This window comes from Gasterosteus aculeatus, chromosome 12, assembly GCF_964276395.1.
Source record: "Gasterosteus aculeatus chromosome 12, fGasAcu3.hap1.1, whole genome shotgun sequence".
Taxonomy (NCBI): domain Eukaryota; kingdom Metazoa; phylum Chordata; class Actinopteri; order Perciformes; family Gasterosteidae; genus Gasterosteus; species Gasterosteus aculeatus.
In genome coordinates this window covers 5,804,770-5,832,028 of record NC_135700.1, presented here as the reverse complement: position 1 = coordinate 5,832,028, position 27,259 = coordinate 5,804,770, and the positions used below count along the sequence as shown (strand labels likewise).

Sequence of the window (27,259 nt, the reverse complement as noted above, 5' to 3'; positions counted from 1 at the left end):
GATGGTGACATCTTTGTATTGCAACACAAAGATATCAAGCCGAAGAATTAAATACGTACATTTATTGCAGTAATTAAAGTGCTGGAAGCAAAGTCTAGATGAACATGGCCAATGCTTGACACTGTTAGGCAAGGCCGAGGTAGTACGCAGGAGAGAATTTCTCAGCAAAGGAAACGGTAATATTTCAGGGGCGCTTGTGATGTATGGCGAGACTCGTGGCTCTTTGTGGTTTCCTCACTGCCTCGCCCAAGTTCATCCGTCATTCTGAGAAGGACACCGTTGCTTACCAGTGGCAACTCTACATGTATCCAAGGCGAAGGCTGTTTATCTGGAGCTGTACAACTCGCTGTGGATTAAGTTGAATTAACGGACACATTTCTGAATGCTGTACAATGGTGTATAGTCCTGAGTACAAAAATACAAAATACAAATACAAAATCAATAACGTTTTAGCTTTTACACCCGCTGCTGATGCACAGACTAACGCTAGCTTGAGACTAAAACAATGCTGGCTCATTAACGCAATCACACTGATACTACATCGTTCATTAATTCAAAATATTTGCTGAAAATAAAATTGAAATAGAAAAGACTCGTTTTAGTAATCATGTGGCCCCATTCACACATCTGGAGTTGGGACCTGTCGCTCGTAGCCCTGGTTCTCTTCTTTCAGCACCAACTCTGGATCAGCGCCGCCGCCAGACAAAGCCAGACCAGCGGGCTCCGCCAGCGGCCCGCCGCCTCGCCCCTCACCTGCAGCTCGTGCTGCGCCAACTCTCTCCTGTACCCCATCTCCTCCGACACACACGTGTACGTTCCCTCCTGCTCGGGACCCATGCTGTCGACCAGGAAGAGGCACCACTGCTCGCTCCAGCTGCACGATGTGCTGCTTTCATGGTGGTGCCAGGTATACTGAGCGTGGTGGGACGACACCGGGCAGCGGAGGAAATACTTTGCCTTCAGGGGAAGAGTGACGCGGCTCTCTTCCTCTGCATGTGTTGAGGTGAAATGTCCCGACGCTGAGGAGAGAAACCAAAGCATGATTGATTTGCCTCTTCCAGCGTGCAAGAGGAAGTCTTAAGCAGAACGAGGCTTGGGGAAGTTAAAGGGTTCCTATAATATAGTCGAGTTATTCTTTACATGGTCTGTTCCACATGAACTGAAATGGTGCAGACAAGTGAACATTTTGGGTGAAGTTTGTCTGGTTGATCATATTGTGTGACACGTATGGTACGATAAGAGTTCAACTTCCTCATTGAAGAGCTACACAGGCCTGTAGTTAAAAAGATGTGAGATAGTGGCTGTAAAGCTATCCTAATATTTACTTTCCCAGGGCAAAACCCGTGATGAATGTTTTGGCTTTTAGCTTCTGCTACATTTTTTTAAATGTAGAGTTTTGTATGTTATAAGCGTACCAAATGCATTGAGAAACGACGGGTCCACTGAGACCACGAAGGCAAAGATTCCCACGCAGACTGTTACTATTGATGTTAAAGTAGCGATCGACATTTTGGAAAATAGGGTTGCAGGCACAATCAATTCCCCTCGAGTTTGTCTTAAATCTAAGGCTGTAGCCGTTAGCTTAGCAGCTCCTGACTGCAGTAAACACAAGAATACAGTCATACCTTTTGGATGAGGCTGAACCTTCGATGCGCAGATGTCATGGTTCCCTTGGGTCAGATCCTGCAGTGTGTCTCTGTGAAAGTAAAGGGACTGAGTTAGAAGAATGACAGTTAAGTTGGAAAACGAGCTGTGTTTCCATTCAAGCAAACTTTAAACGTTTGAAATGCTGCAGGAGAACAAATTGGAATTGCGCTTTTCCATCGACCTGTTTTGAGCAAATCAATTTGGCAACAGCGTATGGGGGGGGTGGGGGGTTGGACGTTGTCGCTTAAGTGTCGTTGTAATCCATCAGTAAACCGCAAAAGAATATCAGTTTAAGAACCGGAAACTACTAATTGGCCTTAACATATCTAACCATCTAGGAGAGAAAAAAAAAAAACTTGTTTCAGTTGGACAATTTTAATTGTTGCTGCTGTTTTCCACGTTTCATGCAGTCCGGCGACAACGACACACATTCATGTATTACAGTTATGCGAGGAACAGATGATCAGTCCTGTGGTTTAAATGTTAATTGCAAAGCATTTATCCAGCGAGGAACATTTCGTGCATCAAAAAGCAGAACTCTAGCTGTTTCTAATGTAGTTTCTTTCCGCTGTGATACTTCACACAGGTCTTGACTGCAGTTCGTCACCTGGTGAGGGGGCCTCATGGGGGGCTGCTGCACTTCACCACATTAGATGCACTACGAGTCACAGTTACAAGTATTAGTCAGCCCTTCCCCTTCAGGGTTGACTGGGGGTGGTTATGTTTCTGTGTGTAGCAGCAGTACCAAAGTTAACACATCACATTTGCAGAAATCTAATCATATTTATTGAATTATTTTCACAGAGAATGTGGTCTGTGAGGTTTAGAGGTAACGTCCATTTGAATTGAGAATGTTCTGATGATAAAAATTCAAATAATGCAAATAAAGAATGTGGAGAAAGCCGATCGGAGGTCAGATCACCTTAACATTCAAATAATCACATAATTTAAATAACGACAAACGGACCTGACTGCTGTTTGAACAGGGAAGTGACAACATAGAGACCTTGCATAACTTCCTAATTCTTCACCTGTTGTGTTTGTGGTGTGAAACTAAGAACTATTCGTTTCAGTTCTGTTTTCAACAGCTTCAATGGCAGAAATTAGAAAGTGGTCAAATATGAAAATAAGGTGCACTAATTTGCAATAACCAGCACTTTGGAGCCATGGTGCAGTTTGGCTTGCGTCCTAAACACATGAGATGTGAGATGTTTGGACATTTAGATGAAAGTCTCGGGGTACATGAAGGGCTCTTACTTGGTCTCAGGGGTGCAGCGGGTGCCGTCCCAGCCGCAGTAGGGATCTCTGGCCAAGACACACAGCTCACAGCTGTCCCCATACTGGGAACAGTTTGCCACATTCAGTTGGACCACTTCAGTTCTGGAGCTCACATACAGCTTCCTCTGCAAAGACACAGCACAAAGTCGTTTTTTTAACCTCTTATTTAAGATTAAATCATCAATATCCTCTGAAAAGTTGGGACTTCATCCAAAAACATCAACAAGTTGTACACCCGTCTTTCTAATTACTAATATTTTGCAGCTATTGGTGTACATGAGTACAAATATTCCCTTGTGTTTAGTGGAATAGTTGTGTAGGAGGAGCACTCTTACAGAGGGGGGGTCCAGGCGGATGCCGACGACGTGGGCTCTGTGGTTGAAAGGTTGATACTCAGCGATGACAAATGTCCGACTTTCATCTTGCATCACTTTATGAATCGCTCCATTATCTGTATCAGGAAGAAAGATGACTAAATACGTGAACTTGTTTAAACCCAACCTCCTCCCACAAACCAGTTCACTCAAATCCTCTATATGACTTATCCATCATCAAAGGTTTGGATTAAAAGAAAAAATGTTCTGTTGTTTTTCCCCGTGGGGAAATTATTGTCTGCATTTAACCCATTGAGCAGTGTGCTGCTGTGAAGGCGCCTGGAGAGCGGTTAGGGGTGTCTTGCACACAGACACTTTGACACACAACATTTGGCAACCGGGGTTAGAACCGCCAAACCTGCAGTTACCGGCGCACCCTCTGTACTCCGTACGCCACAGTCAGGCCCTGCTGCGCTCGGCTCTACGGTGGAACTGTAACTTGCACAATGCTGTAATGTGACTGTTGCACTATATCCTTTATGACAACTGGCTAGCAATACTCACAGGCTTGGACATGTGATGTAGTCTATTCCTCACCTTGTTTAAAAGGCACATTTTAAGAGAAACGTGTGATACTCCACACGATGCATCATGGGAAAGAACCAAAAGCTCAAACCACACCCCAGAGATGCAGGTACGCACACGAGAGGTCAAACCTGCAGGTCTTATTCTGGGTCATAGGCGCACACAGACTCGTCCTGTTCACTACGAGACTTGAAATATTATAAAGAGCTACAACACCGGTTGCTGTTTGAGCGACTATTTACAACTGAACATTTGTTCATTTAAAATGTGAAACCATAGACTGTTGAAACTACTAAGAGGAACCTCTGTGTGTAATAACCTTTACAATGTAGACTATTACAGTAAAGCACACAATGCTTAGTACAACTTCCCTGACAACTCACTCAGAGACAGGAACAGGACGGTGGGGTGGCGGTTGTTCGGCGAGCCGTGCACGTGGATGTGAGTGTAGAGGTGGTGATTAGAGAGCAGCGGGCCAGAGTTGTCCACAGGCTGCACACTTTCCTTCATCTCCGAATTCATCTGGATCATCTTCAGGACGTTTTTTGGAATATTTGTTGAGTCTGCAACGCACTGATGGAAGAGAGGGTTCAGTTAACGCTTGTCCTGCCCGTTCCCGCGTGGTTGTACACGTTATCGTCCACGCCATCTGAACTCTGGCAGGGTGTGTGTGTGTGTGTGTGTGTGAGAGACACCCACAGTCTCTGGTGAGCATACACAGACTTATTGTTCCAGACAATGGTGTCATCCAAAGCCAGCACAGATGCTGCAACATCAATTACATCTGAACAGCTTCTGTTCTATTTCAGAAGAATAAAAAAAAAGCCTCTTGTGTTGTTATTAAATGGGAAACACGCTTCCGCTCTTCACCTAATGGCTTCGGCTAGTTTTACTGACTGGATGGTCAAGCTAATGAAGCTATTGTTAGCTCTGTGAGATAATGGAAAAACTTTTTTTTTCATGAAAGGGCTTCTGAAATACAGATTTGAGGACCACTTAGATGGATTTTAGCTCGACACTGACATTGTTTCTAAGAGGTTATTCTATCTCTCATGCTGCTGGGGATGTAAAAGTGGGGAATTTTGACAAATGAGTGCATTTACAATACAACATAAAACAGCCCAATAATACCAGGCTAAAACCAAACAATTATAATGCGGTTTGGGGGATTCTAGTAGCACCAGTCACAATAAAAGCTACTCTAAAATACACAAAGACAAAAGGTCATTTGAAAATACTGGTGACAACCTTAAAGACCATCCGGCTGTGTTCCATGAAGTGCTGACACGGAGATGACTTATCAATAAAAAGAAAAAGAAGTCAAGCGTGCGACTCTTTGATTACAGCCTGTATTGTGAAACTTGAACCACATGGGCTGAAAGATAGCGGCCATATTAATTCCAGGAATCATTTGGTGTCGAGTTGATGCGGCCGTTATTTTTGACCTCAGATAAAGCTGCTTGCCACACACCTCTCTTGGCCGGCCTGTTTGCTCGTCCGCGTCTTTAAATGGGGAGGTTTTGAAGATCTGTTCAATGTCTTCTATGGTGTAGACACACACGGCACTCATGCCCCTGCAGAGAGACACAGGGGTCAGTGGGTGAACACAGAGACACGAGACGTCTGCAGCCACGGGGGACCGGTCAGCAAAGACTTTTGTCCTGCTGGTCAGAAGGTGTGAAAACAGCTGACAACATCAGACGGGCTGAGTGAAACTCGACCAAAATGGCATGAAAAGAGGAATACAAAACAAGACGTTCTCGGTCAAGGAAACAGCGCCTGGCCATCTGTCAGTGAGACAGCCCCTGCACAAGGGTTCCACTGTGTCTGGACTGCTGTGTATGCACAAATGCAAATAAAGAACCTTGGACCTTGACCCCATCTCTCATTTTACTTCTCAGTAAACAACCATTTTTATTTCCATCTCGGGGTCAGTGTTTATGGTTCGTACATGCTGTACAACAACAGCATGTCCTTAAACTTTATGCTTAGGATGCTGGTAAGAGCGTAACAGGCCACGTTTTGCCAGAATAGATCACAAGTCAAGTGTGGATTCAGCTTAAGCTGTCTGGGGTTTTTAAACTTTTTTTTCCTTTATAGGTTTTACATTTAAGTTTTTGGAGTTTTACGCTGTCATTTATTTTCAATTAATTAATTAATAGGTCCGTCTTTGTGCAACCCTCCACCGTTCTCCAATGCATGAATGATAACGGCGTCTCACCATTCATTTCTGAAGAGTGCATAAATTCTGGTTTGCTCCCACTGCTCTGCGTGCACAGTAGTCACGTCTACCAGCTCAGAGAAATGCTGTCTGCTGTCAGCGTGCCCACAGGAGAGCCTGGCATTCATCTGGGACGTCCAGCTGAACTGCAGAATGTTCTTAGATCCGCCACGGTCCACCTAACAATGCAGACAAGGGATTAAGCACATATTGTGCACGAAGCGATGAAAATGTTGATATTCATAAAGGTTCAGCAGGAGTCTCCTCGTAGTGCAGATCGTACCGTGCAAACCCGGGTCACAAAGGCGAGCCACATTTCACTGTACATGCCTTGGTCTTTGTTTTTCTCCCTATAGAAGGCATAGACTTTGCTCTTATCTGGCTCTTTCTCTCTGCTGAGCACCAAACCCACATAGTGCTGCTCTAAAGAGAGAAAAACAGTTACGTTTTCTCTCAATTCCATAGAACACATGTATTTCAAAGTACACGTTAATGGATTGATGATGAGATTTATCTGGAGGGTTTAAAAAAAAAAAAAAACGTGAATCTACCATTTTTCCATGCAAATACCTTTACTGTGTCTTCCCGGAGCAATTCGGTGTTTCCCGAACTTGTAGATGCCAACATTCTCTTGGGATCCAGAGTATGTAATGTAGAGATCACTGTCTGGGGAATCTGCAGAAGACAGAACACATTATTTCTAAAGTTTAGGCTATCGTAGCAGCGTTGCTCTGCTCGCTTAGCAGCTGGCGTCAATTCACTTTTACATATGGCGCCGGTTTGGCCTTCATGAAAATGTTTAGTGATAAGCAAATGCCAGAGGAAAGACAAGGTACATCTGCACTGGCTGAGATGTCAGTGGTGGTAAACTGGAGTCTGGAGTGAATAGTGGGCACAAGCTGGACCAGCGCAATCTCCTTGTAAGCAATGAACAAGGAGACCAAATCATTAAACAGTGCGGAGCTGGTTAGGGCAAGGTTAGTGCTGAGAAGAGTAGGTTATTTGACAATTTACAAAGAATCTTGTGCGTTCAGAAACTCACCCACAAGGGCAAATGGTTCACCTTCCTTTATGACAAAATCCCGTATGCTGTCTTTTATGTTCCTCTTATTTTCAGAGGGCAGGCACCTGGGTGTCTGCTCTGAAAGATTCTACAAGAAAACACAAAGGTTCTCAAACTACTTCCGGCTATTCTCAATCTGGAAGCACAATTTTGATTCAATTTGTTTCAAATACACAGAAGAAGCGGCCATATTCATACTGGGCAATGACAGCTACTGAGGAGGAGCATCACCGCTGATTTTTCCCTCGCTAAGTCCCCACGTGGTGACAGCCAAACGGACATGTTCCCTCTCCTCTCCGTGACATAACCCGTGCATCTCATGTCTCAGTGTCCTACCATGTCACAGCACAGCGTCTTCATGCCATTGGTCCCGCACAGAAAAAACACTTTGTCTGCTTCCCTTTTGTGGACGACCGTGATGTTAAAGTTGCGATCCTAGGTGACAGGAGAAAGAGTGTTTGAGGTATTACAATCACATCTGACTAGCATATCCATGAGTACTGCTGTTAAGTTATGTTCTCTTACTTCACTCGGTCTTGGGTCGGACCAAGGGACGCTTATTTCCACAGAGGTCTGTGACGAGAAGGAATGACTTGTCATTATCGCCACATCATCTGTTGCGTCAATTGTAAGCTAAAACGGTCCGATATGTTCCATACCGTATTTTGGAAGTTCAATGAGGTCAGGTGTTTGTGTCCAGCAGCTATGACTGTCTCATGCTCTCCTTCCAGAATAATCTCTACAGGTACGTGGTGCCTGGGTAACGGTAACCTTTTCATTGCCATGTCTACAAAAAACAAATACAAAAAAAAGAAATATTGAATGATAAACATTTGGTCTGCAATTGGTTACAGTCAATTTGTCATTGTACACAGTGGGAGCCTAAACAGTTTTATGATTCAGATTGAAGAGCTTTTGTCGGGAGAAATGCATAACAGTGACCACTTATAAGACCAGTCATTGGCGGACTATAAGGACGAGCGGATGGCATCTGATTCATTCAAAATACGGGACAAATGTGTCCGCGATGAAAAGCAGCAGTGGCGATGCACGGGGCAATAAAGTCTATGATGAACCAACGACTTCCACACACAAAAGACGTCACTCTCTAGGTCGTCTTCGATAAAAAAGCGTTACTCCACCTGTTGTTGTGGCGGTGAATTGCTCTGCAACGCACGCAAGACTTTCAGAACCATGAATTGAAACGAGTGCGTTCCGTTTCCGTTCCGTTTCCAGTGCTTATTATCCACAACCTCAAGGGGCTCTGGAGAGATTCCATCAGACGCTGAGGTCAATGTTCTGAACTTGTTGTTTTTATTCTGCTCGAGAGTGGGATGATGGTCTCCCACAGCTTTTGTTCGCAGCGCGTGAAACTACTCCAGAGTGACAGGTGGGAGGTGGGGCGCAGAGACCACTGAACCGCAAGACAATGTGCTCGACTATGTATGCATTTCGTGAACGCTTGCACAAGGCTTGTGCTTCTTCTCAGGAAGCTCTATTGTCAGCTCAGTCGAAGATGAAGACTCGTTATGACCGAAAGTCAGTTCACCGCTCATTTCAGGCAGGTGACTTAGTCTTGCTGTTGTTGCCGGTTCTTGGGTCCGCCCTCCAGCTCCAAGTTTTCGGGGCCTTAAGAGGTAGAGTCCCAGATTAGTGACACTGATTATGCTGTTGGTACGCCAGACAGACGTCGTAAGACTCACGTGTGTCACATCAATATGTTGAAGCTGTATGTCTCCCGGGAGCCTGGGACTGCGAGTGTGTGCCCTGTGCTTGCCGTTTCTGGAACTCCTATGGTCTCCCCCTATTCTGGTCGCGTCAAAGACCCAGTCGGGAAAGAACAAATCTCTCTACGTGAGGACTTGTTACTCCCAAGTCTTTGTAAGGACTCGTTCAAAATGAACGAATCGTTCACAAACGACACATCACTACTCCTCGGAGACTGTCGAATGTCCAGCCTCCAGTTCTGTAATCAAACGATACAATAACTTTGTAGTTTGGTCTTGCCCGCAGCGAGAGACCAAATTATATTCAAGTTTAATTTACAGTAAGCAGGATCTTTTGAAGATTAAGATCAAAATGTCAATGAGAAACATCCGTTTTGTTACCGTCCACAGAGGAGTTACCCGTGTGTTTCCAGGATGTGAATAATTTGGGTGGGACACTTCGATGTTGAGAAACATCTTGTGCTTTCAGTCTCGGGTGGATTTTTCTAAAAATTGCCTCAATACGGGTTGACAGTCTGTATTCATTAATCTCATCCTCCTTCATCCTCTCTTGACTCCGCTCACGCCCTCATCGACAGGCAGGGCCCATTTGTCTGGGGTCAGATCAGTCTCAATGAATGCGAATGCATGCAGAACAACTCACAAATGCACAAACGTGCGATTTTAAGTGTTAGTGAAACAAGTTTAAAGTTTCATGGCGTGCCTGATTAATTACGCTCGAGTTGGGAATTATTGTTACGTCAAATATGTTGCATCATGGATGTATTTTAATACAAGCGTTAACTGACTGCTTTTCCATGTAACGTTAATGCATATAGACAACCTTGCATCGTAAGCTAATGTTAACTTAGTTAAGTAATATACAGGCATTATTACTAACTTCACACAACATAGCCTCATTGGAAATACGCTTGGCAATATGTTGCTTGTTTAAACATATTAATTAAAACAGGAATATAATATCAAAACATAATAAGTAAAAAAGACAACACAAAAGAATGGGTTACTGAGTTCAAAGATTGATTGTCTGTGAAGTATTAACCCTTTGATCCGATGTTAGATGATTCTAGCCAGTAGAAAGGGTTAAGATGAAGTTAGCATTAATGTTGGAGTGAATAAATTAGCCTTCTAAAAGATTTTAAAGTTGTCATTTTGGTAGCAACAATTTTTGATCCATTTTTATCATTTATTTATCTATCCATGTCGTTCCTTAATAAATTTGCAATGCAAGAAACTCCGCTACCTTGGCTTGAGGCTACAGACTCACACAGTCACTTTCAATCATTGTAATTTAGCAGAAGTAGCAAATTAGCATGTAACGTTAGACAACACTAGCTAGCTTAGTTAGCTCGCAAACTAGCTTTGTTAGCTAAGCTTATGGAGCTACAAGATTAAAATGAATAAGAAGTTTTGAATAATTCACAGAATTCTTATTCTATCTTATCTCCGCTAACATTATAACTTCCCAAAACTAATAATTCATGGTTCATGAACTTGTCATGTCTTACACCAAGGGTAATTATTGTACCCCCCGTACAATAATTATGTTTCACTCACACTTGCCCTGAAAGCGAGAACCTACATTAGATATGAGGGAGTCTCTGCCAGACGCCATTGTTTGCTAACCTCTGAGCCGTCGCTTCGCCTCCGCAACAGCAGCGTTAGCATGCTAGTGGGGCGGGAGGGCGGAGCTGCGCTCATGTGATTGGATGAAAATGAGGAAGACATCAGATTGGCCACACATACGCCACCAAACAGCGCACAACATGTGAAGCGATACACAAACAAATGCATACAATCCACAAACAAATCGGACGGCGGTAATTTATTTGTAAATCCTTTCGGTTTGCATTTGTAAATCGAATATTATTTGTGAATTATTCTGTGCGCATTTGCGAATCTTTCTGTGTGCATTTGCAATCATTGAGACTGATCTTACCCCGTACTTTTGCAACAGTGACAGATGTGAAAATAAAAGCATTTTAAAAGGCACAACTTAACGTAAAATGCAAGGGATGTCATTTTGAGGTTTACTAATGAACTACTTACAGATTCTTTGGCCGGTGGGCCAAATAAGTGTCAATGTGAAAGCCACAAAACTAGAAATATAGTGTTATAATGCCATTGACGATGCTTCTGTTGATTCTTATTATACATCTACTGTATAATGACTTTAGTGTGCACTGTTCAAGTAGATGACCTCGTTGTGCACCTGTCAGTGGATCCTATTAGACAGGATGCAGCAGGTGAGCCCCGGAAAAATCACCTTCAGCACCCCGACTATCAGTACCAGCGCCCCCCGCACTCTTCAATAAGTTTATATATAACTTTCTATTTTCCTGTTGTTCTGGGTCTGGCTCGGTCTCGCTTTGGGTGAAAGCATCGGCCAAATTAAATGTAATCAAACCAAACAATTGTAACAAATGTTTAAATCGTCCTTCTCTTCACCGCAGTGCACTGCGTCAATACTTCAAAGTCGCAGGGGAAAAAAGGTGAAATATTTCATACCTTTCTCTGTGAACGTCATCCTCGCAGGAAGCGGCGATGTCGCCGTTAAACTACGGACACATATAAAAAACACATATACCGTTAAACGTAAGGGAAGCATCGCCGGTCTGACGTGATGGTCCGTGATACTGCCGTCAACTCCAAGAGCGACGCGGGCGGTGGAACGGTCGGTGGTTCCGGTGTTCTGTGGTACGTCCCTTTTTCAGACCAATGGGACCAGTGCAGGAGCTGTACAAATCTCATTGATCTTGATGGTCAATGATGAGTACAGAAATATCCAATAACTCCACTGTTACCAGCACCACCAAAATAATGTCATAGGTCCGTGGGATTGATCTTGTTGTACTACACCTTTGATATACAAAGACATGCTCTGGAAATTAGATTAATTGGTTATTGCTTATTTTTGGTTTTCGCACTTCAAAACCTTTAGTGATATCACTTTATTGAAGGTGTTTGATCATAATAATACAGAAAGGATCTGTAAAAAAACTGTGTTTCTCTGCACCTTAAGTCGTTGACAAAAGGTTATATTCACCGTTCATCTAACCTCGCTCACACCTTGTTTTTCACTGTCTGTCTACGTTTGTGTGTTACGCCTGTGCCCCCTATAGGCACAATAGGCAAGCTGTAACGTAAGTGGGGGCTCGTCCGGGATACGGCTCTGTTTAGTGTGGAACATTTTGTGAGAAACCCTACTTTGGAACAGCTTGACAGCTGTAGGAAAGATACGTGCAATTACTGCACACGATGGAATTCCTGTATCCTCCTGTAAGTCTCAAAGTCTTTAAAGCGGAGTTGAAGGCTGTTGTTCTAACTGGAAAAAGTGTGTTTCTCCTAACAGGTCCAGAGCAACCGATCCCAGCAGAGGACACTGAGGCCGCTGCTTCAGGGACGCCATGCGGGGCTGCTAGACGTTTAATAAACACATTTTATGCATATACTGCACCTAAATGCAAAGGATATTATTTGTCCAGCTGCTTTTATAGGCCTATATGTTCTCCCTCGGCCGGCTCCAGTGGACGTTGAAGTTGTGGCAGTTGTAGTCACCGTAGCCGGTTCGCTAAGTTTGTTCTCAGCTTCTGGTAGCTCTAAATCTTGTGAAGAAACCTCTTTCACGTTGGTTGAATCTTCTCCCCCTCACCTGATTCCTCTGTCTCTTCATCTCCTTTTCGCTTGAAATAAAATTAGATGAAATAAGATGTTCTTCATTTTGATATCTGCAATGTAAACTTCACTTGGCTCACTTCTGGGTATAGTGGCTGAGGGCAGACTATTAATGTGTGGGAAGCGTGTATGGGTTCTCTGCTATTTCTGTTTGTATTTTTTCTCCTGTTTTGTGGATACACAGGGCGGTCAGTATTTTTCCTTTTTATGCGGTAGGCCAGAAAGACTTTGTTTTCTAGCTGGGGTGGGGTTTTTGTTTATTGTTTTGGCCTTTGAGACCCTGATGCCTTTTTGCTTCCGTTTCAATTGTCAAGTGTTGAGCCGTTGACAATAAGTTATATTCACTGTTCTAACATCGCTCACGCCTTGTTTTTCTTCGTCGTTCCACCTTTGCAAAGCTACCTTTGTCTACATTTGTGTAACAATGTAGTGAAATCATTTAGTAACTATGGACCATTTTCTTTTAAATCGAATCTGAAATTGACCAGAAGTTGGCTCATATATGACATTTCGAAAGGCATCAATTTTTAAATGGTACATCAGAATGTCCTGGTTATCACTGAGTCACACCTCGAGGTGGTATACTATCAGCCTGAAGTGGAATTAATATGTACCTATTGATTGTTTCCATCCATCCATCCATTTTCAAACCGCTTATCCTGCTCACAGGGTCACGGGGGGGCTGGAGTCCATCCCAGCCAACTTCGGGCGATAGACAGGGTACATCCTGGATTGGTCGCCAGCCAATCGCAGGGCTACACAGAGACACACAACCATTCACACTCACATTCACACACCTACGGGCAATTTAAAGTCCCCAATTAACCTGATCCCCAGAGCATGTCTTTGGACTGTGGGAGGAAGCCGGAGAACCCGGAGAGAACCCACGCAGACACGGGGAGAACATGCAGACTCCACACAGAAAGGACGAACCCAGGACCTTCTTGCTGTGAGGCAACAGTGCTAACCACCACGCCACCATGCCACCCACTTGATTGTTTCCTTTTAAATCAAATCTGAAATTGACCAGAAGTTGTCTCACGAATGACATTTTGACAGGCTTTAATATTGGAATGCTACATCAGAATGTCCTGGTTATCACTGAGTGAAACCTTGAGGTGGTGTGCTATCAGCCTGAAGTGGAATTATTACCCAACTATTGATTATTGACTTTTAAATGCCATCTCAAATGAACCAGAAGTTGGCTCGTGAATGAGATTTTAGAGGAAGTTGGCTCAGGTATGACATTTTGAAGGGCCTTAAGTCTTGAATGCTACATAAGAATAAGAATTTCCTGATATTTTCTGTCTGTGTAAATTAACTCTTTATAAATGTATTTGAATAAATAATTCAAATCACATTATTACATTACATTACATGTCATTTAGCTGACGCTTTTATCCAAAGCGACTTACAATAAGTGCATTCAACCATAGGGTACAAACTCAGAAGAGCAAGAAACAAGAAAGTGCAATTTCCTCAAATAAGGCAGTTTACAATTTGCTATAGATGAGTGGCGTTATAAGTACAATTTAAGTGCTACAATTATCATTTATAGACTGTTTTCCCTCCATTTCCCTGTTTTTTAATGTATTATCAGATTTAAATATGATTTACAGACTTCTTGAATGAGTTTGACACGTTCACTGCTGGGATCTCTAGTACACGCGTACCGTGAAATAACGTGCAGGCTCGCTTGACTGTGTTTTCCGAAGTGGAGGCTGGTTTGAACGCATTCGAGTTTGGAGTGAAATTGAATTAAAGCTGACCTGAATTTAGTTGTAGTCAGTTGAATTTTTCTTGAAAGAAATTCTTAGTTATTAATGGGAGAAAAAAGAAGTGAATTTAAGACTGAGACTGAATTTCATTTCTTTGTCATTTTAAAAGTTTCAAAGTAAATGATAAACAAATTACTGATTGGTTACTTCCTTTTTTGGAGGTAAATAAACCGTAGCGTCAAGTGTTAGTTATATGTGGAGCAGTGATATATGAGTTCAAAATTGTGTTCTAATTGCTCGGGTGTTCAATACCATGTATAGATAGATAGATAAATAGATACTTTTTTGATCCCTCAAGAGGAAAATTTTGGTATCACAGCAGCATGTACAGGGAATAAAATAGAACAAAAAGATACACATTATATACAATACAACAAGAGAAATATTAAATTATTAAATTAAATTAAATAAACTGAAACAAAAGAATAACCTTCCAAAAGAAAGAGCAGCAACATCACAGCAGTACAGGGTTATTATTGTCATTATTTAGCCAGGGATGATTTATTGTAAAGTGTTATTGCACTGGGCAGGAATGATCTCCTGTATCGGTCCTTGTGACAGCGGAGCTGAAGGAGTCTGCTGGAGAACGTGCTCCGCTGTCCCTGTAGCAGGTGGTCAGGATTATCCAATATGGATAACAGTTTCTTCAGTGACCTCCCCTCCAACACCTTTTCCAAGCTGTCCTGTTTGCAGCCAATGATGGAGCCGAAACTTCTTAACAAGTTTGTTAAGTCTGTTGGTGTCACCGGCTCAAATGCTGCTCCCCCAGCAGACCTCAGCGGTAGCGGAGCCGTCGTCTTCCTCCCGAAGTCGACCACCATCTCTCTGGTCTTGGCCACGTTCAGGAGCAGGTGATTTCTGCCCGCCCACACCACAAAGTCCTCCACTACTGCCCTGTACTCCTCCCCCCGTCCATCCGTTATACACCCTACCACTGCAGAGTCATCAGACTATAGATCGGGTCACAGGACTGAATGATATTTATTTTGTCTGTTTTTTTTATACTTGGAAAGGGACGTTTACGGAACTTCTCTGACTTAAGCGGCCAATCAGAAGCCATTTCTTCACATCGAACGATCTGTGTTGGACTTCCTAAACCTCCAGCAGATGGCGGTGAAGGTTCACTGTTGACTGGGTACTTCTAAGTTAAGATGTAAATAAACAATGTTACCTCACCAGAAACAGCTGACTGTGTCCTTCCAACCCAAACTTTTTTACACGTTTCATATTTAGATTAATCCGTGTTAAAGCAGGATGACTCTCTGAAACTAAACTAGTGAGATCTTTCATCACTCAGACATTACTGTCAACTGTTCTCAATAAAATAGTGAAATGTGTTTTTATATGAGACTATTGTTGAAATATTTACATTTTGTTGAATCAGATGACTTATGAGTATAGTGTACGATTCTTTGCTTACCCCGAAACTGTAACTTCATTTTCTCATTATGAAGCAAAGGCAGCTGTATCAATCACAGAATCAGCCCGCTAAAACATTAATTAGAATCAAATCATTAATCAAGATCTTATGAAATCACTGGTTGAAAATACAAGATTCCACTTAATGGTCACTGAACATTTCTTCTGCAGTGTGGCTAAGAGCTTTGTGTGCTTTATACAGCTCGGTAATAAAGCCTCTCTTGGATGTCTCCAGCTTCTCTAGGAGTTGTTCATATTTCTGCTCGCAAGCTTCCAAATTGTTTGATGCGGCGTGAAGACGGCCCAAATCGATGTTGAGAAATTCCTGTAGATCAGGCCGGTCTTGAAGGGCACTGTATTCTGTCCAGCAGGGTTAAATCCCCGTTCTCCTGTCTTTCATGAAAAGTTAGTATCCATCTGTTGGTCCAGCTCAGACTCACAGAAGTCCTGAAATATCTGCATCTCCTCCTGGTTGCTCATGGGTTTTTTAATCTCAGCCTCTAGGTCATTCAGCAAGGAGGTCATTTGACCTCCTTGGAAATGAATTCCATTCCTGATTTTGCTGGAGCTTGGCCATACTTTTCTATTTTCTGTTGTTTCCTGCTCAGTGGGCTTTCCACTGTAACTGTTGAAGTTATCTCTAAACAGAACTGACATTTGAGCTAAAGTTATGTGAGTGCAGACTTACAAGAATAACACGTATAAACACAAAATCTGTGATGTCATGCATTCTACTTCTCTGATATTTTATGATAATATATAATCATATTATTATTATATATCACTTCTGAACTTTTAGGATAAATATGGTTGAAATATATGCTACTGATACGCAACGTCATAAGGCTGTTAGTCTGTTGTTTCCCACTTTCTGAATATAATTTACACTTTGACGTTCTTTCATGAGCACACAAAATCAAAAGATAAGTACGTTTCTTGTTGCAGTTGAACTAACTTTTGGTACCACAAACTCTCTGGGTACCAGGAACCTTCGGTAACACACACTCTCAGAACACACTGGAGATTCAGATCTGTCGATTCCCAGAGATTTATTTATTATTATTAAGTCGCACATACTCAACTAAAACAAGCTCTTTCCAGAAAGACACCAACAAGGCAGTACAACATCCCTGAATCCTCTTCATTTCCCGATGATTATAACTAGAAACATTTTTCCACAAAATACTCCTTTTGTCAAGGACATTCATACAGCTATATAGCTATAACCAGCTCTGTGTGGTCGGGTTATTCTGAGAGTGTCCCAGTATGAAGTTACTCTTGAAGAGTTTGCGGGGTTATCGACACACTGAGGGATAATGCTAATATGTGTGTATTTAATGGGGAGCTCATTCTTGCGTTTGCACATCGGAGGATATTTGTCCACCCACACAAAGGCAGAGAAATGGGACCCGGGGTGTTTTAATACTTTAATCGGGAGCGACATAAGACTTCCGTTACGAGCCCCTTTGGCCTCGGGTCACCATATTTATAGCATAACCGAGTCCATGAACCATGGTTCATGAACTGTTCCTCTGTTTGCCAAAAGGAATATTATGTCATATTTCTCGTAAGATGCTGTATTTATCTTCCTGTGTGTGTTAAAATGGGTATCTGAGTCATTCCTGGGAGTCATAAGAAGCTTAGAAGCATTCAGGCCGAGGATGTCCATATAGAAAACGAGTGTGACGACACTTAGTTGGAGAACTATGAGAAATTTAAAGTATGTATTTTGCTTGCTTGTTTCACAGGTGTAAACCACCTGAAGTAAAACAGCATATTCTGCAATAGCTGGAAAGTCTTTATTAGAAATTCCTCCACGTATCAAACAGAAGGGAGATGAGTGGCAAACTAATTAGTTCATCTTTTTTAATCTATTGACAGCCCTAGTCTTTTTTAAATGTTAGTATTTATATTTTAGTTTAAATATGTCAATTTTACACACACACACACACACACACACACACATGGTGACATTGTCTGGATGGTAACTGACGTTCAACAAAGAATAAAGGCTGCATTGTGCAGACAGGACTTGTAACAGTCCACTGTATGTCCTCAATGTTTAAAACATCCGACTTCCTTTTTTTGTATACATATGTTCTTACATATGTCCAACAAGCAACTGAACTGCTTGTTGGAAGCAGTGAAGTGATTCCAGTACATTTTGGTGCCATTTTAGGGCAAGTTTTAAGCATATTTTCTGAAAACACCTAAAATTTCTAAAACTCCTAAAACAATATCGTATTATCGTGAATCCCAAATATTTCCAATCTTGTTATGACATGTATGGGGCGCCGTTTGTAAAATGTCGCATGTTCTAAAATCCTGCACAGTTTTGCTACATTTAGCATTATCATATGAACAAAAGAGCACGACAAGTCACTTTTTCAAACATTTAGAGAGAAATTTATGTAAATTCAATAACTTTTCCTCTGGCATAGACATGCTCATCACAACGTCACATCATTCCATGGCAGTTTGCTGGGGGGACAACAACATTCTGCCTTGGCACGAGTCCCTCGAGTGACTGCTGGGAAACAAGAAAACAAGAAATTAATGAATAAAAAAATATATTTTTTAACACATACACACACCTCTGGGCTGTTCTATCTCCTATGTGATATGTCCGCTTTGTGATCTCTGTCAAACCGCCCGTGAGGCAGTGACCTCTTCCTGCGTCCGACGCGCGGTCGGCGCGCTGGACATAAAGGGCGCAGCGGGCGCAGCGGGCGCAGCAGACCCATTGGCTGGAGGACTGCGGGCCATTGGCTGGAGGACAGCGGGCCATTGGCTGGAGGACAGCGGGCCATTGGCTGGAGGACTGCGGGTCTCTGCGTGCTGGCGATGGGACGCGCTCTTAAGCAGCGGTCGCACTGACTCGACGCGCACATCGAGTTGTGTGGCAACATGTCGCAGTACGCTCTGGCAGGTAGGAAGTCTTCATCTTTCTTCACTCTCATCGCCTTGTCCCCTCATTTTGTTGTCTCTGCATGAATGATTTCCACTAGCTTAATGTAAAGTAATTACAAGTAGGGGAAGTCTACCAGGACACTGCAGTAACTAAATGCACACGAATGCTGAATGGGCACAGCTTATAGGTTTGGACTATTACCTCATTTGGTATTTAATCGTGTCCATCGGCTGGCAAGTCTGACACATATTTGTAGAGTGACCCCATTAGCTTTAGTTTTCCATCATCGCTGCTGCTGCTGCATTCAGCCGTTCTGCTCTTCATCTCTTAATGGAGTGTGAGGAGCTGCCTGCTCCTGCACAGAAGTGGCTGCGTGCATCCTCGCTGACAGGTGGTGCTTACTGGCTTCCATAGTGACCACATTTTTATATGCACTCATGCTGAGTGCTTTAAGTCTCTTCTGATGAGATGTCTGATAGTTATTGGGGCATTTTTACACATTATCTTCCTCGCTCCAGACTAAACAACTTGTTTGAACCGCTATCCATCAGTGTGTGTGATGCATGAGTCATCCAACCACACACCCTCATTATATGATGCCAAATGGACAATCAGAGCTCCGCTTTTGTGCTTCTCCCTCAGAAAACTCGGCCACCTCCATCAGCATTTACACGGCTACCCACAGAACATTTCTAAATAAAACATTTTTGTTTTTAAAGGTTTTCATTTCAGGGAGATATGAATAAATTTGCATTTGATGTAACGGTGTACAGCTGTGATTGTAATAAGCACACGTGCAGCAGTAGTTTGTGTGAAGTGCTGGTACACACTCCGGAATATGTACAGCAATGTTGGCAGTGTGGAGGGAAATGGTTTTATTCAGACTGGTTTAACTGTTTAAAATCCCAATGCTAACCACGAATGTGTAAGAAACACGCAAACACACACACACACACACACACACACACACACACACACACACACACACACACACACACACACAAGGAAGTGCAGACGCGACACGATCATGTTTCGAGTCAGAATAACGGCTCTTTTTGTATTTTATCTGATGTCTCTACATCTCTTCTCCATTTTCCTCCCATTTCTTTCTCCAAACTGCTGGCTTTCCCCTCATTAACCCCACGAACACGATGTCTGTGCAGTTCACCTGCAGATCCTGCTGGCTGTGGGTCTGGCCGTCGTCTGCTGCTGCCTGGTTCTCAGCTGCGTCTTTTGCTGTCGCAGAAGGAAGTCCGTTTCATCTGAGGACAAGGAGGCCGTCTTCCTGTCTCCCCATCGCGTCGAGAGGGTGACCGTAACGTTGACTCCGTCTCCGTGCACCCAGCCTGTCAAGCAGCAGTACGAGGAGCTGGATGGGGACGTGCTGGAGTTCCCTTCCTCTAAGAGCAGCTCTCCTCCCTCCGAGGATGACCTCACCTCCCTGCGCTTTGACCGCAGCCCTACCGGGTCAGCTGAGCTGGTGCCGTCGCCGCGGTCCTCCTTCCCGATGCGGCGTCTCAGCACCCCGGCCGTTCCCTGCTCGCCCAACAAGTCTCCGCGTCACGGCAGAGCCTCCCTGCCCTCCCTCACGAAGCTGGGCCTGGCGTCCATGTCCCGTCGGGCGATGGGTCGGCGCAGCACCGTGAGCGGCGAGAGTCTTCTTTACGGCGAGAGCAGTGGACTGACCGTTGCCGGCTCTCCGGGCCAGCAGGGCGAGCCCCGTCTCTCTCAGTATGGCTCTAACTCGCTCTCCATCTCCTCAAAGCCGGCGGCTCTCCTTCACTTCTCCCTGCTCTTCTCCTCGGCCTGCGGCAGCCTCATAGTCAACGTCCTGGGGGTCTCGGGGGCCAGTCGAAGGCGCACCGGTGTGTTCGTCCGGGCCAGCCTTCCTCCCCTCTGCACCACCCCTCAGCAGATAGCCTATCGGCGCCGCAGCCTCAGCCCGGACCTCCACAGCCAGAGCTTCGTGCTGCAGGTGGGCGCCGTGGAAGATTTGCGCGGCTGCACCTTGAGACTCGCCGTCCACAGCAGGGACTTCTCCGGCTTAAGGGAGGCCGCGCTCGGGGTGGTGGAGCTGCCCTGTGAGCAGATGGATTGGGAGCCCGACACCACGATCACCTACACCAGGCAGCTGAGCCCGACCAAAAGCAAGCTGAAAAAGGTATGCAGCGATTGTGTGTTTCAATCATCTGATGAATGCAACTAAGCCCTGAAAAGGAACGAGTGCAGTTAGGAACATGAATGAAAACACTGAACACCCGAGCAGGACAGGGCTGTCGGAACCTGGACTGGACCCCAAACAGGCCTTATGAGCCAAGAAGTCAGGTCAACCCAATGATGAGCAGTTGTTTATGAGCTCCACACAATTTGCTTTAAGGTCACGCAAATAACTCTGTGCCTTATTCTGCGCCAAACTACAGCAAATATGAAACACCTAATTGATTAAATACAAGCTAATCCCTCCTAGTTTGTAGTCAGAGCTTGGGCCGAGAGGTGCACACAAAGAGAACAGAAACAATGGGTGACATCACTGTGACTCGGTCCATTTCTTATCTGCAGATGAAATCTAGATTTGGCACGGACGGAATTAACGTGCCACTGGTTTGTCGGGTGTTTGTGTTTTTGAGACGTGGTGTCGCTATCCTGAATGCAGATCAAAGCAGGGTGGACAACGGATGTCTTTGTGTTATCCGTGGAAATACTTTTTGGGGCAGTGACTGTATGCACATCTCACTCTGATTTCAGAGGACCTACGTAGGTGATTTCTTTCAAAAAATTTTTTAACAATCTGTATTTCTTTTAGTTGATATAACGGATAGGAAACTACGCAGGCACACCTATAAATGGCGCCTATCATGTTTTATCCATGAAGGAATGTGGCGTCTAATCAGGTCTCCCATTAGCCCTTTTTCCACCGTTGTTAGTCACAGTGACGTCGTTGTTAGCGACTGCAGAGCAAACAAGCAGAGTGCTGCAAATTGGCAGCGCGCCCACGCTGTGCCCTCTGTCGGTCTGTTGAAACGCTGCCAGAGGGCATTATTATCTGGGTTTAAAAAGTGTTGTGTTCGGTCACAGGGGTTTTTGCGTGGTCTCGGCACATAAATGTTGCAAATATGTGAAAACCAAAGCCAGATGTGCTTGACTTTGTCTTCTTTCATGCCATTTACACACAGAATTACCTTCCTCTTTCTGAATGAAAGCAGCTGCCAGGTGGGTGTCACTGGGTGGAGGTGGGGCTGCAGGGAAAGAGCTGGTGTTGCACGGAGAAATCCACCTAACGGGGCACCCCGTCGCTTTATGTGGGTGCATTCTGGATTTTGTAATCTGTGTCATGGACCAGGTTGGCGTGTTGAGTTTGATCACGCCAAGGCTGCTAATTCTTATCATCCTTGGAAGCTATTTATCGTTGTCAAACAAACAACATTCATGTTAATGACCCCAAACTTCTCTTGTCAGAAAGGCATAAGTAGGGACGCATGCAGTGATGACAAAACAAAGAATCACTGATCAAAATATACAGGAAATAGTATCTCCGGGTCCAGCTTTAAGAACAGAGCATCATGGGAATCCCGGTAGAATATTAATGCTAAATGTTGTGAGCGACAATTGAGATGATGTTGCTGTGTCTTTGCCTTGCTAGATGCTCACCTTTTCTTCCAGCTCTTTTGGCTCCACACACAATTACAAAAAGTACAAAAAGATGCTCTGTTTTTTCCCGTTTGGTTGGGAAGTTCAATATTTCTATCAACAATATGACACTACAGAGAGGCCCCTAACTCGACCCCTCTATATCATTTGACTATCACACACAAGCCTACTAACGGTCAAAGAAAGAGAAACAAATCTTGCCAGTTTTGTTTGACATCTCTCCTCGTTGGAAGGCAGTGTGACGTGCGACAGACAAAGGCACTGAACCGAAACTGTACTTGACCTTCACACTCTGCTGCCCGGCCTCATGGAAGTTGTCGGCGGGCTGATGCTCCTAACTTGTTCCTTCACTTTAGACAGGAGGCAAAATCCCCAATGAAGAGGAACTGCATCGATGATTCTGGTGGAATCACTGAGGGAACTGCGTAAACACGCTGATGAGCGTGGGGTTTTAAGTGCTTTACAGCTTGAATCCGCTCCTTTCTCTTGGTTCCTTCCCTCGGTTTCCTTTCATTCTCAGCCTCTCAACGGATGAAGGGAACATCTGTCGGGTGAAAGACAAATTATTACCCCACATCTCTCATTTACATTATTTTTTTAAACGTACGCTTCCCACCCTCAGAGCGTGAGTTCCCAGGAAACACTGGGTCGAAGGAAGAGCTCGGTGTGCGCGCCGCGTGTTTTGGGACAGCTCTTCGTCCTGCTGCAGTACCAGACGCCAGCCCAGCGCGTCAAGGTGATGGTCCGAAAGGCTGAGAATCTGACCAAGCTGACACGGATCCCGGGAGCTGCAGGTAAACACAGGCCTCCTGTATCACGCGGGTGAGCTAACAACAGGAACATCATTTGTGGACAGTGACGCAACAATTATCAATTGTTAGTTTTTGTCCTTCAATTTTTGGACACTATGAGACTAAGAAACAAGCTGAAACACAATACTTATAATATCATCTCCTTTAATTTGCTACAACAAGCAAATTATTGCATAATTACATATCTAGCAGACCTACTTGGACCTACTAGTTGTTCTGTGGGAAACAGCTTCATGCTGCTGCGGGTAACAAGGCTGATGGGAGAGAAGCCGGATTGGCTTGTGTTATAACGAGATTAGGATCCAATCAGCCCGTTGTCATTTCCGCTCCTGTCTGAAGCATATCTCACAGCATCTGATTTAAAGCTCTGCTTTGAAGATGCTGGTGAGGAGAGGAGACGGCAGGAAATTCTGCAACAGGAAAACAACCCCCATGTTTTGGTTTTCTGCACTTAAAGTGACAGTTTGAGGCTTTGTTGTTTGCGCGTTTGCTCAGAATGAAGTTGTTCCCGACGTCTGTCCAAATACGTACATGCTGTTTGCAGATATGCATGACTTTCATTTGAGTAAATCCAATGTGCATGCTTCGTTGGATACACGAGGGAAATCATATTTCTAAGGCGACGACGCAGATGATGAACAGTGACAGTGGGGAGCGACTCCTCTGTGGGACCGTCCCATGTGGAGGTGAAAAAACGCAGCACAATAGATATCAGTGAGCGCAGATTAATGCATTAACCGCAGAAATGTTGACAGCTCCTCTATATTTCAACACCTTTTGTCGAACTCAGTAAATATGACATGAAAAGAAATCCTAAATAAATCACTGGGGATGTATTATTTTCCTACAGACCACTACGTTGTCATCAACCTGCGTCAGGATGGAAAAGTAATCGTTACCAAGGAGACCAAAGGGGCAAGCGGTCCGAACCCGGTCTGGAACGCCCCGTTCCTGTTCGACCTGCCCTCTGGTGACATCACTCAGCTGCCGTTGGTGCTTGAGTTTATCGTCATGCAGGTAGGAAGCTATTTGTCGAACTCCCCAATGCGGCAACACGTCCTCCTGTTCAGCGGTGCAGACCTTCAAACTATGAAGCTCTAGGTTTCCGCTCTGTCTTCTTCAACTTGGGTTTAGGCAACAAAACCACTTCCTCCGTCAAGTTTACGCCGACCCCGATCTTTTCTTTGACCTCCCCTGACTCATTAACTAGTCACCTGAGTAACAGCACAAACATTAGTTTCACAGTCAAACGAACACACACTGTTCTTTTACTTTGGCACAGGAACAGAGCAGTGCTGCACGCGTTGGTGTCAGACGCCAAGAAGCTGCATTATTTGAATTGCCAGGTGTGAAAGCGGGTTGTACACACATTACATGTCAAACAGCGACATGCGGTTGATGTTAATATGCTGAAAGATTCGGGTAAGTGACAGCCGTCAGAGTCGACAGAGGTTTTGAATCCAGCCATCTCTTTTGAATCGACAGGGCCGTCTCTACACTAAGAGCAGCGTTCTGGGTCGCGTGTCCATTGGCGGCGATGCCTCCGGGGCGGGACAGGCACACTGGGAGGAAATGTGCAGTCGGGGGCAAACTGAGACGGCTCGCTGGCACACCATCCAATCGGACGTGCCGTAGGACTGGCTGAATGTGTGATGGTGCCGCTGGACCTTTTAAGGTCTATTGATGAGTTTTGGTGGCTTTGACTACATTGATGGATGTCCATTACCTACTAATGAATTAAAGTATCATTCTGTTTTGGGAGGAGACAAATATCGGATCAATGTATGGATCAATGTATGTATTCTGTATGACTCTATCATTCTGTTGTTGTGCTACTGTTTGTCTTGTGACCAGAGGCCACACATGTTAATGTCAAAAGCTACGGAGTATTTGTCATATGTATTGTATTTGTACAAACACCTCTACTTGTTAATATGTAAGGTTATTGAATTACTGTAGGACAGGGGTGTCACGCGGATGTTCGGAGGGGGGGGGCACTGTCAATCCAAGCCATGGCCGTCTACCCCCCCCTGCCAGTTCGCCCACAATAACAATACGGAGTTGCATACCTGGAGCGCAAAACTAATCGATATAAAGACAACACGACGAGCCTCTCGTCCAATGGCAGGTGATCTACCGGCCTGGTCCCCCTGGTCTAACGCGTGCGCTCACTCACAGAGTGCGACCCCCAGTGGACTTTTTAGGAATAGCAGCTACTTTTAGAGAAATGCAATTTATGTCTTTTTGTAATTCTCACAACAGCAAATCCATCCCGCGGGCCGCACTGGACCCCCCGGCGGGCCTTGAGTTTGACACCATGGCTGTAGGGTTATTGTCCACGGAAAAGCTGCTCTAAACATTCACAGATGCCACGGCTCCGTTCCAAATGCATATTTTACGTAAGATTTCAAGACTTCTGCCGAAAGTTACCACTGTATTCTTCACTAAGACAAAGCAGATGGAACAAAGAGGGCCGTGTGCTTTGTCTGTTTGCTAGCCAGATTATGACAGCAGCATTACTACCAAACAACATGACTGAGGGTCATGTGTTCCCTTGATACTGGCTTTTTTATTTAGATGCTTCTTAATACAGGAGAAGTCTCATTGAAAAATACAAATTAAATTGATTGAATAATAACTTACATACATACATTTTATGGAACATTGTTAAATAGAAACTGAAATAGATGTTTTACATTGTGTTGTACTTCAGAGAGACTTGCACAGGAAATAATAGCTCTTCAAGCAAAGAAGGGTTGGATGGTTAAGTTTTGGGGAAGGAGTTATTGTGTTTGTATTTATTGTATATTGACCATGTAGATGCTGCTGGTGGCATGCATTGTCTTAACCGTAACTGTTAAAAGGGGCAATTTTTAAGAAATTGAAATAAATGAATTTATTGTAAGGATTGGATGACGCTTGTGAATGATTAAATGTCTTTGTGAAGGGGATCACGTCAATGTGGGCATTTCATAGAGTTCTCATTCCGCTAACAGTTACTTTAAACTCTAAAAGATAGCTCATCTAAAGCAACATCAAATCCGTCTTTGCTGTCCTTGTGACTAAGTCTTTGTTTCTGTTTCCTCCTCACAGTGGGCCCCTTTTATTTGTTTTAAATAGACATATATGATGTCCAATCCAAACATGAAGCAATCTGGCTCCTAGAATGTTCGTAGGTCACATTAGATCACCCAACAAATGTGACGACTGCCACATACACACATACAGTAACAGCACACACACACTAGCGCACACATCCGAAAACCATCTTGATGTGTAAAATACGCATCTATGTCTCATCAGCCCATTGGATGAAAAACACATTCACACAGTTGCATATGACCATGTTGTTTTATTCAGTGTACAAGGAGGTATCTTATATTCTTTTTTATAAAGCGGGACATTTTCAATACTGACTAATTCATTGAATTTGGGCAAATATTCTCCCAAGCTGCTTCTGTAGAGCTTGCTGATAAATCCTGTTAACGTGAAAGCACAGAAAACTGCACATCCTGTTTAGTGTCAATATGAAATAAACTTCCTGGCATGAGGCTGAAAAGGCTGATCTGACCTCCACTGCTGGAGGAGGCAAAGTGAAGCCGCTTCAGAGCAGCAGAGGGGAGGATGTGGGAGTATACTTGCATTTAGCACAGGGACACACAAAGGTTCTCAGGCTGCAGTGATACGTCACACATTAATGGTTCATGCAATGGCCTCATTAAGAGTTAATACCCAATTGTAAGCAATAATTACAACATTTTGACTTGCCAGGTTGTGGGGGAAAAAATGGTCTCTAGCTGGTGTTTATCCTCCTGCAGCAGATTGCGTTGTAGCTCTTTAGCTCATTAGGCAGAGCTCTCCGATGCTTTACCTCTGACCCTCTAACTCCCTTTGCCTAAAGGCAGTTCCAACTTTCCTATTTAATGAACGTGCCCATTGTTGGCTGACCTCTCACCTCACTCCTTCATTGGTTCTGGTTACTTTGTTGAACCAGACCAAATGAGTTTCATAGGAAACAGGAGCTGCACAATCAGAGATATAAAAAAAGACACTAGCATGACACCGAGAGGACGGCACACTTTGTTCTCTCCTGTGCATGGACAGAAAATGAAGCGAGCGCTAACTCTGTCCGGTTCACTCAGCAGCAGCCTCTGACTCACAGTCCCTGAACACCTGCCCTG

The 27,259-nt window shown here is 44.1% G+C and overlaps 2 protein-coding genes and 1 long non-coding RNA gene across 5 annotated transcripts; 1 reads left to right on the top strand and 2 right to left on the bottom strand.

Annotated features, from left to right (window-relative positions):
- Window positions 1-47: 47 nt before the first annotated feature.
- Window positions 48-11,917, bottom strand: LOC120831979 (semaphorin-7A). 3 transcript variants are annotated; one of them, XM_040197969.2, is made up of 14 exons: window positions 11,344-11,917; window positions 7,768-7,895; window positions 7,634-7,681; window positions 7,445-7,543; window positions 7,088-7,196; window positions 6,616-6,720; window positions 6,329-6,468; window positions 6,046-6,224; window positions 5,296-5,398; window positions 4,208-4,397; window positions 3,261-3,376; window positions 2,905-3,050; window positions 1,626-1,696; window positions 48-1,019 (listed from the first exon to the last, which is right to left on the bottom strand). In XM_040197969.2, the coding sequence occupies exons 1-14, from the start codon at window positions 11,441-11,443 to the stop codon at window positions 670-672; spliced, it is 1,884 nt and encodes a 627-aa protein (XP_040053903.2). In that variant the 5' UTR covers window positions 11,444-11,917; the 3' UTR covers window positions 48-669. The 3 variants fall into 3 exon arrangements, with proteins under 3 accessions (XP_040053903.2, XP_040053928.2, XP_040053921.2); XM_040197994.2 differs by having other exon boundaries at window positions 11,423-11,828; XM_040197987.2 differs by lacking the exon at window positions 11,344-11,917 and adding an exon at window positions 8,251-8,737.
- Window positions 11,918-18,090: 6,173 nt separating this feature from the next.
- On the bottom strand, window positions 18,091-19,904 carry LOC120812316 (uncharacterized). Its single transcript, XR_005710583.2, has 2 exons — window positions 19,787-19,904; window positions 18,091-18,237 (listed from the first exon to the last, which is right to left on the bottom strand). It is a non-coding gene; the product is annotated as an uncharacterized LOC120812316 (long non-coding RNA).
- LOC120812309 (synaptotagmin-5) lies at window positions 18,296-25,983 on the top strand. Its single transcript, XM_040168152.2, has 5 exons — window positions 18,296-18,636; window positions 19,782-20,779; window positions 22,889-23,060; window positions 23,929-24,095; window positions 24,564-25,983. Exons 1-5 carry the CDS (start codon window positions 18,615-18,617, stop codon window positions 24,711-24,713), a joined length of 1,509 nt encoding a protein of 502 aa, XP_040024086.2. The 5' UTR covers window positions 18,296-18,614; the 3' UTR covers window positions 24,714-25,983.
- Window positions 25,984-27,259: the final 1,276 nt, after the last annotated feature.